This window comes from Pygoscelis adeliae, unplaced genomic scaffold (assembly GCF_000699105.1).
Source record: "Pygoscelis adeliae isolate BGI_AS28 unplaced genomic scaffold, ASM69910v1 Scaffold26, whole genome shotgun sequence".
NCBI lineage: Eukaryota > Metazoa > Chordata > Aves > Sphenisciformes > Spheniscidae > Pygoscelis > Pygoscelis adeliae.
Window position 1 is genome coordinate 6,123,873 of NW_008825104.1, and position 10,123 is coordinate 6,133,995.

The 10,123-nt window shown below is 38.1% G+C and overlaps 1 protein-coding gene across 1 annotated transcript in view; it reads right to left on the reverse strand.

Moving 5' to 3' along the window:
• The window catches only part of PIK3R1 (phosphoinositide-3-kinase, regulatory subunit 1 (alpha)), a 56,432-nt gene that overhangs the window by 22,973 nt on the left and 23,336 nt on the right, over positions 1–10,123 (reverse strand). Inside the window, exons 2-5 of the mRNA XM_009327264.1 lie at positions 4,240–4,332; positions 2,906–2,980; positions 2,209–2,213; positions 1–13 (exon numbers count right to left, since the gene is read on the reverse strand). The exon at positions 1–13 is cut by the window's left edge and continues 135 nt beyond it. Of these exons, the coding sequence (XP_009325539.1) occupies positions 1–13; positions 2,209–2,213; positions 2,906–2,980; positions 4,240–4,332 (186 nt within the window). The remainder of the gene's footprint in view (positions 14–2,208; positions 2,214–2,905; positions 2,981–4,239; positions 4,333–10,123) is intronic.

Below are 10,123 nucleotides of genomic sequence, written 5' to 3' on the forward strand. Positions count from 1 at the left end.
TAGACATTAGAAACTGGAAAAAAACCACAGCCTCATGATATTAGGGCTTTATACCAAGCCAAAACTGCTAACTTACATCTGGTTTACGCAGAACAACTCATAAGAAAGAATGTAAGACACCAAGAAGCATCTCTGAGATGAAAAACATACAGTGCTCAAAACCATGCCCAAGCCTTTGGTATGTGATGAACCAAATGGCTTCCATAGCTGTATGTGGCCTTCTGTCATATACAGTGCAGGGCTGAACTCAGAATAATGGTAGTGACTTGCTGCACATTGGCAATATTATGGAACATCAGGATATTTTTAACAGGTCTCTGTTTTCCTGGTAAATATTTTGTGTAAGAAGTATTAATCGAGGGTTTGGGCAAATGCAGCTTCTCTCCTGGTAGCTACTTCTATTATGACTGGAAGTTTGATTAACAACTTGGGGCTCCAAGTCTGTAAATATTTATGTGAGTGAGTCAAAACAAATACACACGTGCAGAACTGGGTGCTTGGTGTTTTATGCAGCTGTTCGGATTTATCTTGTAAAACCTGATATCCTTCCAGGATAGTTATGACTTGGGCTAAGGTTTGGGAGTGTCACATAAAGGACTACTTGTTAGCATTGGAGCAAGGAATATCAGCAGCAAAAATAAAAATAGGAAAATACAGAAATGCTTACTTAGCGCAAGCAAGGTTAGGGTTCATCTTAAAACATGGAACTCTGGCACAGTAAAGTCTAAACATTTACAAAGATCCACATTTGGTACAAGAATTTAGACATGCTAATGCTGACCAACATTCTAGGCTAGCCAAGTCCCCTGTAAAATAACTCCTGAATCTATCTGGCCAGTTTAAATCAAATTCAACAGGGAGGTAGAGGAATCAGATACGCGATGTGTCTACACGTACTGCGAAAAAAGGCAGTCAAGAGTGGATAGTGAGAAACTTAGTGCTCCTCCATCTCCTTTCTATTTTCCCCAAAGGAAAGCTTGCAGTATGAGCTCAATTCTTATCAGACACCAAAGAATTTACATCAGAAAAAAGACACTATGAATGGCTCAGATGACAAAAAACTTTCAGTGTGGGTATGAGTTCTACAAGAGCAATTATGTGTCAGAGAATCCAAGCACAAATTCATAAGAAATAGTTTTCATTAGTTTTGTTGCTCCCAGGATGTTTTTTATTTCATAAGCCAAGTTAAATCCTGGTTCTTTCAGTGTTGACCCATTCTCTGAAGTATATCCCAAACTATTATAATGAATACATGAGTAAGAATAAACTTGTGGTACTCTGCAACTCTTTGGGTGTAATGTCATAAACAGACCTGAACTATTCCATCTGCCGAGCTGGCCAGATGCAAGTCAGCTTTGATTTTGGCGCTAGATAGCACTGTGTTGAAGCTAACAGGCAGTTATGCAATTAATATGGAGAGCATTTTAACCATAAGAAGAACAGCACACTAGGGCAGTTCACAACTTTTGAGATCAAAGCCAGCTTTGCTCTCTGAATTAGCACTCTGCTAATTCAAAGAGAGTAGGCAGAGGAGATGAGATCTGTCTGTATCCATGTATCTGGACACCCACTGGGTCTGTCCTGGAAGATTCTGATCCTATCTTAAAGAGAACGCAGAAAGATACACTGTTATTAAAGGGTAAAGTCCTGCTTTCCTTTCTCAAACCTAATTACATTTTAAATAACAATACATGTAAACCACAAGTTTTTGATCTCAGGAGATAGATGAACCTTCCATAAAAGTACACCTCAGTTTAAAGACTTAAAAAGGAATTCAGATAAATTAAGAGATACATTCACATTGGTGCCACAGAAAATCTGGATTTATCTAGACTGAAAAATATAATTACAATACTACAAATATGGCTTAGGCTGCTAGCACCACGTGCATATCTCCTCTCCCTGCTTGCTGCACTTACACTTCTTCACTCCCACCCCAATCAGCAGAGGACAGGATGCTCTTTTGATTTGAAGGAACAGACAACTCATAGTATCATCTCTTGTTCATTTTGTTAATATCTGGAATTACTAAAAATGAAGAGAGCTAATTCACAGTTTCAGTTGGCTTCCTTTGTCCCTTTGGCAACATGGCATGTAACCAGTTTCATTTTCTAGCCCTTGTATTTTTGTGCTCTTTTATGCAAGTGGAAGCTCACACCCCACATTGCACCCCAACTTGCAAAGTCGTGGTCAAGCAACTCCTCCTACAGTATCTCCTGGTCTCTCATAGTGCAACTGAGTGTTGCCAAGCCAGTATATTCTGACGTGAAGTAGAAATAAAGAGTACCAAAAAGAGAAGGAAATACATTTCAGGAAACTTGAACAGCTACGTGGTGTTAGTGGTGTAGCTGCATTTTACTGTCCAAAACCTGAGAACCCAGCCTACTGCAGCAACATTAATTCAAATCTCTTTTTCCCTTCCAGCATCATCTCTGTAGCAGGCAGGGAATGTGCAGCTATTGCCTCTCCAAAAAAAAAATGCACACACAGAACTGTATGTAAACAAATGGCCATTTGTTTACAAAATAATAACCTGCAGCCTTACAGGAGTAGTTATCTTCATCTTGCTTCTGAACAAAACACCTTGTTTTTCTCTGTACAGCTAGATTGTCAGTCCTTGAGCAAGCAAGTGACCAAGAAACGATTAAAATAATTATTCTTGGAAAAAAACATGCAGTGAAGCCATGAAAAAAAGACAACCTGTAAAAGTGAAAAATACCTTTCATATTAAGTGTAAAAGTTAGAAACCTTTTTTACTTATATTTAATTTCTTTACTTACGTCTTTTTGATATTATATTATTCAGAACCAGCACATATATATAAGCTGAGTAGGGGACCAAAGAAAAAAGGAGCGGTCTGACCACAAAATCTGTCTAGTGCTTTAAGGAAGAGAACTGTACTTACCACATTCAAGAATTTGTCTTAATTCTGCTGAGCTGCTTGAGCCTTGTGTTCCATACAAAGTTGAGCACTCCAGACCTTCAAAACAAAATCAGTGGGATACATTAATATTCCAGTGACTGTTGCCATGACACAACATACTTCTGTTTTCTTCAAATTATACAGTATAAATTAGCAACATTCTCCCACCACCATCCACCTATCACACTACGGAATGTGATTGCTTTTTAAGGCTGTAAGACACCTCTTTGTACATGCAAACTGCTGGGTCTGCAGAAAGAGCTGGCCAAGGAAGATCAGAGATGCCAGCAGTCCCATGTATTGTGTACAACTCTCCATGGGCTGGCTGTAGAAGGCCAGGACTAGGAAACAGATTCACATACCCCAGGGAAGAAAACAGCTTGCAGGAGCAACATGGGAGCAACATCTTCCTTTACACTTTACATGCCAGCTGGAAACACTAGGTCTTTCAGGTGGAGAAGTGTGCAGTGGAAGCAGCGGTTGCTTATGCAAATTGTTGCTAAATACTGGCCCTTCTCATTGATATTAGCAAGATCCTACTCATTCAGGAAAGGCTTATGCTCTCTTAAAGTGTCAGAGCAGTATGTGAGAACCTATGTCCCCAAGGACAGCAGCCTGAGTCTGATCAGGATACCACTTGTCCTCTCGCTCCCTGGCTGTAAGGCCACTGAATGAGCAGGACCCACTAAGCTGCTCCTTACCTCATCAGGACTACGAAGGCGACATCACAGGAAGAGTCAGGAGGAGAGAAACAGGGCAGAAGAGGCAAGACATAGTACAAGAAAGGGGAAAGCCTCAAAAGGATGGAGAGACAATATGGGAAAGCAGGAAAGCAAAAAACCATAAAAATAACACTGGCTGGTTCAGCATACAGCAGCAAAAAAGAACTGGCTCCTGAAGCATAAAACCAGTTCTTGTAACTTTGTCATACTTAATTCTACTTTTTCCTGCTTTGGGGCAAAACATTACTTGTTTGGCTGTGTATCCAATTCCATGTTATGATGGCATTTCCGTTAACCAACTTAAGTGCTTATCAGTTAGAAAAAACAAAGCAATACCAAACCCTTCTCCCTTACCTTTCAATAATACTTTTAGTTGAGTTATTAAATGTCATTTGAGGTAAGCTTTGGTTTTGCTCCTACAGTCCAACTAGCCTCTACTGAGCAGAAACCAATGCAATAAACCTTAAATGAGATTATTTTATATCTTATTACATTAGCAGCTCTAGAAAGAGGATATGCCAGCTCTGGATCTGATTCTGCAGTCTTGGCTCACATATGTAACAAAAAACCTTGGTACATCATTCTTCAGCCTACCTTTCTTTTCAATTGCCTCCACTATCTTGATAAGAATTGGTGGAGCAACATCAGGAGGTGCAAACTGCTCTGTAAGATCTGGAAGTGAAAAAGCTGTAAAAGAAAAAGAAGAAAAATAAGCCAAACTACAGCTGAATGCAATTTCTGTTTATTAAAGTCATGACATATAATGCAACCAGTTAATTTTTAAATATGGAACAAACATCCCAATTGTCAGGCCTAAACAAGAACACTCCACAAGCAATCAGAAAGCTGAATGAAATTGGTGACAATTGCATTTTTATAGCATTTTCTTTTAGGGACCTTAGTCAGTCCTAGAATCACTCTCCATATTGCCTAGGAAAAGAAAACACAATAAAAGCTTGCAGTCTATGGATGGGCAGAAATACAATGCAAGGAAGAAAAGGTCTTTTGGTCTGAAACATTTACATCCAGTGTGCACCAGATGAGGGAGCTAAACACATCACCATCTGGGAGTTTCTGATTTCCTGGATAAAACAGACTTACAAAGGCCTGAAATAACAGCAGAAACAAGTATTTCACACTCATACACAAGTTTAATAACTTCTGCGTGCTTTCAATTTTCAAGCATAATGCTATTAACAGTATAGTTTTCTTGAAGGAAGAATTTTCTTTTCTACAATGACTGGTTAAGAATAAATAGCAGTATAATCAGAAAGAGACATTTTGCAGATTCAAACAAACCTGCATACAGATTTTATACAAAGTCAGTTTTCACGCAATCTAGTTTCTTCATGGAGAGAACATACTGTATAAAGGAATGTTCTGGCTCTGTGATGTGAGGGATCATCTATCCCTAAATCCACTACTTTTGCCAAAAGAGTAATTCAAAAGTTTTACAACAGTCCTGTTTAACTCTTGGAAAGCAAGAACATTTACATAAAGATATTATTAAACTACTGCCAGAAACATCTGGCATAGTTTGATGGATTATGATTGATAAACAAAGCTTAATCACTGAAGTAAAAGCTGCCAGTTGCCTAAGCAATGGTGATCTCTGCCCAATTAAACTCACCATGGACAAATAGAGAGCAATTCTTAAACGCACATGCACCTATATGCCTGCATGCTTATGTATATACATACATGCACACACGTACATACACTGTATTTCTAGAAGACTGAAACTGAACAAAATTATGAGGATAACTAAGTAGAAGGACAAAAAGAAAGAAAAACACAACAGCAAAATATGAATAGAGTGTTTTTAATTAAAAACTTTGAGATAGCAAAAAAATTAAATATACCACAATGAGAAAGAGAAAGCAGACCATTTTGGCTGAGAATTCACCCTATTTGGAAGCAACAGTTATATAACTTCCTAAAATGCAAATAATTTCAAAGTGTTAAGACAGCAAGGAAGGTACAGAAGAAGTTTGGAAGTGCAGGAAACTGAGGAGAGAAACGAAGGACAATAAATAATAATTATTTATGAACTAGTAATGGAAGTGGAGCATACTGGGGCACTGAGACATGTCCCTTGCAAAAAGAAGCAGAATGATGGTATGATAATGATGGAATACTTTCCAGTCCATTCATAACTGAGAAGGACATTAGAAAAACATCTGTTAGTGATAACAGTTTAACTTAGGAGGCCCAGAAAATGAGCATTCAGGAGTCCCAAAAGAGTTGCCTAAGCAGATCTCTGGCCTGCTGACGTTACTTTTTAATGACTCGTGGAAAATCAGAGCAATTCCTGGGGATCAAAAAAGTTCTAGTGCCCGATCCGCACTCTGAGAGGACAAGTAAGATGACTACATGCTAGTTACATTATCAATCCCGGGCAAAATAAAGGAAAATCTGATACTAGACTTGCATGATAAAGCAATAAAAGAGAGCACTGTAACTAAGGATTGTCTGCATAGCTTTTTAGAGGATAGGTTCTGTTAAAAACCCACACTACTTCTTTCCCTGGTGGCATCACAGTTAGCTGAGAAATGCAAATGAGTAGACAATAAATTCTAAAGTTTTGTCAGATAGTTGACTTAGTATAACACCGTGATTAAAAGCTAAATTTAAAGAAAGCACATGTTATATAGGTGTAGCTGACCAGCTGATCTCCAAGTATAGCTATTAAAGCAGAACAAGCTACTCAGAGAAGGAATGGACTTTTCAATTCTTTTTCAAACCACTTTCAGGTTCCATTGGAACACCTCTTTTAGCTTAACATCACATCTGCTTTATCAAACACAAGTTGGGCTCAAATGGAAGATGCTGCACTCCAAGCAGCCTCTGCTGAGGCATGCTGAAATACGGACCATTTGATTTGTAATATTCAGATCAGATAGTTCCTTTCAACTCCAGGCTATGAATCTATCTCATGATGAGGGCAAATCTATTGAAAGAATAAATGAAAGATCAGATCAGAGTCATACCAAAGGGTATGCTATGAAAATACTCAAATTACGAGATACCAATAGATTCACAGAATGCTAAGGGCATAAAGTGCATCCCTTACATGGTAGCAGAGGAAGAACAGGTTTTAAGAACAGAGTTTACGTATTTTTACTTATGAGAGTAACTCCCTTAGGTAGCTAGTTACATTAAGTACCTTTCTCCCTCTTGCATAACAGCAATGAAATTGCATCATCTCTGAACAAATTGCTCATTTCATAATTCCAGCTGGAGGCAGCGTGCAGCAACAGTCAACAGTCTAAACTGAAACTGAGGAAAGAAAGGAGAGACGAAGAAGGAGAAATAGAGACAGAGGACGGAAGTCAAGCCTGACAGATATTTGAAACATTTCATGTGACAGCTCAGCAGTTCAGGGATGGTCCATCCAGGCTACTAAGCAGCAGAGAGAATGATACTTTCTTGCATTAACCAAACTGTGCCTTGAAATGATGGCAAGAGATACACTCAAGTACCTATAAACAAGGTGTATTTAGAAAAAGAACTCAATTTCCTACTAGATTTAGATTTTCTACGTGAGGGATGAAGTCCAAGCAAAGGAAAAAGGAGAACCCAATGTCAGGGGAGGACTTCAGCTCATGGGTAGAAGCCCTTGCAGGGTGAAGAAAGACACTACAGAAAATAGTTTGCCTCCATGGGACATAAAGAATGGGGTGGATGTAGACCTCATCCAGATTACCTAAACAGAGAGTGCCTCTTCCTGCAACCTACCTGACACTCCATGCTTTTCACCTACACTTTAAGCAGGATCTTAGCTTATAAACTAGGTTTGTATCATAATCTGTTACTGCATCTCTTTGCTGTACAGTATTCTTGGATCAACAGTATTCTTAGTGAAAGTGAAAGGCTTTTGGCAGCTATGCATTTACCATTATATTTATGCAAAAATCTGTAATGTCTACAGAACATACATATGTAAAGCAAACGTCACACTGGTTAAAAGGAATGATTTCCAACACTCCTCTGCTACCCTAAAATATGCAATTGGAAAAGTACTAAAATTTTAGGAGTTCAGAGGATTTCTAATGCCTCTTCCTCCCTATAGCCCTTTTCTCCAACTCTGGAAATTTCTATCTACCAGAGACATTACTGAACTTTTAGATATTAAGAGAGCCTTTAAAATAATGACAATCTATTCCATAAATACATAAACTGTAAAATACTTGTGTATTTGACTGAAAACTTAGGATATTCACCTCTCTTACTACTATATGCACACTCTGGTGAGTATAAGCTCTACAGCAAAAAGACACAAACACACACACAATGGCAGGTACAAAACCTGCAGTTACCTTCAATGCAGCAATGACAGAAGAATACATCTAAGTCACACAGGTATAGTGCTCAGCAACATTGAAAAAAATATTCACTTCATCAGCATGTAGGAGATGGCATTAACAAATTAAAATCACTTAACCTCCCACCTGTTCTAGGATTTCCTACTCATTGCACGATCTCCAATATAATTAACTCACAGCATCATACTGCCTTGTACTTTAAACTCCCCAACTTTTATACAAAATAGAAAATTATGTTCAGTTAAAGGCGAAAGGCCTCATGAAACACACATCTGTCAGAAAAAAAAAAAGAATTAACAGTACTTATAGAACTGAAGCCAGTTTATAACATTTGCACAGAAGACAGCCCAATTTGGAAACAGTGCCCTTCAATTTCAAAATGCTGAGAGGAAATGGCAGAGGCTAAACTGAAGGAAACTACACCTAATTTTGAAAAAAAAAAACCAAAACAATTTGACTCCCAGAGACAGAATACAAGATATCCTTGAAGAAGTCCTGATTCTAGATTAGGTGTTCCAGAAGAAAACTCAGCATGCATATTAAGATCTACAGAGGGAAAGGAAAACTTTTCAGATAGGTCAGTTTTAGTAAAAAAGAAGAGAACAAAAGCCCACATGCAATCTGCATTTAGTACCTGATTTCAAAAGTATCTTTTGCTTTGAAGCATGCTGTAGCACAGCACAGAGGTTTGGAGAACCAAATCCACTCTTAAGAATCTGAGCAACTTTGTAGATCCCTTTGCTACAATCCAGTATCAGTTTTTCACTTAAAGCAATCATTTTTTCCCCCAAATTCCGGTAATTTTTTTGAAATTCCACAGTCTCCAAAATATTAAGGTTCCGAAAAGCTGTCATACAGTTTTCGTGTCTTCTTTCTAGTCACAAGTCTGGTAGTGGGTCTCCAGATAGTAAGGAAGCTTCTGACGACACATGATAAAAGCTGGATTTTCCACTAGCTCTATTTTTACCTTGCCACAGTGAGAACCAATGAGATGAACCACAAGCCAGCGTTCGCTCCAATCTGCAAACTCTTCCCTCTCCCTGATACAGACAGGCCTAAACAGCTCTAAGGCAACGGCAACATGCGGAAAATGAGAGCATACCTTACGTTTGAGGGTTGCCAACACAGCTACAAAGTGCAAGATGAAACCAGCACACAGCTGCACCTTTTGGAAGGGTTCTCAGTAAAAAGAGTTATTTTAGAGTTAGTACCTGGCAACGACAAGTGGAAATTTAACGCTGCAATTTGACTTCAAATGCTTCTGAGCCAAACCTTTCATTACTACTAGAAGAAGAATGAAAATTAATATTAAAAAAAAAAGAATATAACTTAAAATGTAACTACACACCATGGAAAGCAGTTTAATTTCTAAATATTTTACAGGAACTATATACCAACATTATTTGAATTTAGCTTTGAGTAAAGATTACTCCATGCACGTTCTTCTTTTTTCAGAAATGGCATTTAAGTTTGTGCATACATATTGCATTTGATGACAACACAGCTCTACATAAACGTCTAATATTTGAGAGCTCAGGTCTTAAGATGATCATAACTGGCTTATGTGCATGCAGATATACTCTTTATGCATGCAACTGTATCCACTAACATAGCGAATTGTGCATTCATAGATTTACACATATGCTTGTTTGAAAGTCATACAACATGTCCAAGTGGATGGTTTGACCAGCACTGAAATTAACTATAATAAACATAAGCATATTAATTAATGCAGAATAAGAAATGCAAAAGTAAGGGTCATTGTCAAGCAAGTTGTAATAATGCCTCCAACAAGATTAGCCAGCAAACTATAAAGAAACAATGGCTGATCAAGCACCTAAAATACTTTTGCCAGTGGTACCATCAGTGGCACAATGCAAGACAAGTTGTGGACAATGGAGGTTTATCCACAAGTTCAACACCCATGCTTGCTATTGAAAATTCTGGGAAACGTGGGAGCTTGCTTTCTTGATTGAAATGCTGGTATTTCAGCAGTTGTGTACTCTACTAGGTATGGGAAATGGAATTCAAAAAATGTTCCACTATTATCACCCATCTTCCCTGAAATAGAATCTGAATTTCAATAAGGATCTATAATGGCTGAATTAAATCACTTGTCAGTATATGATGTCAAATTCAAGTGAAGATGCATT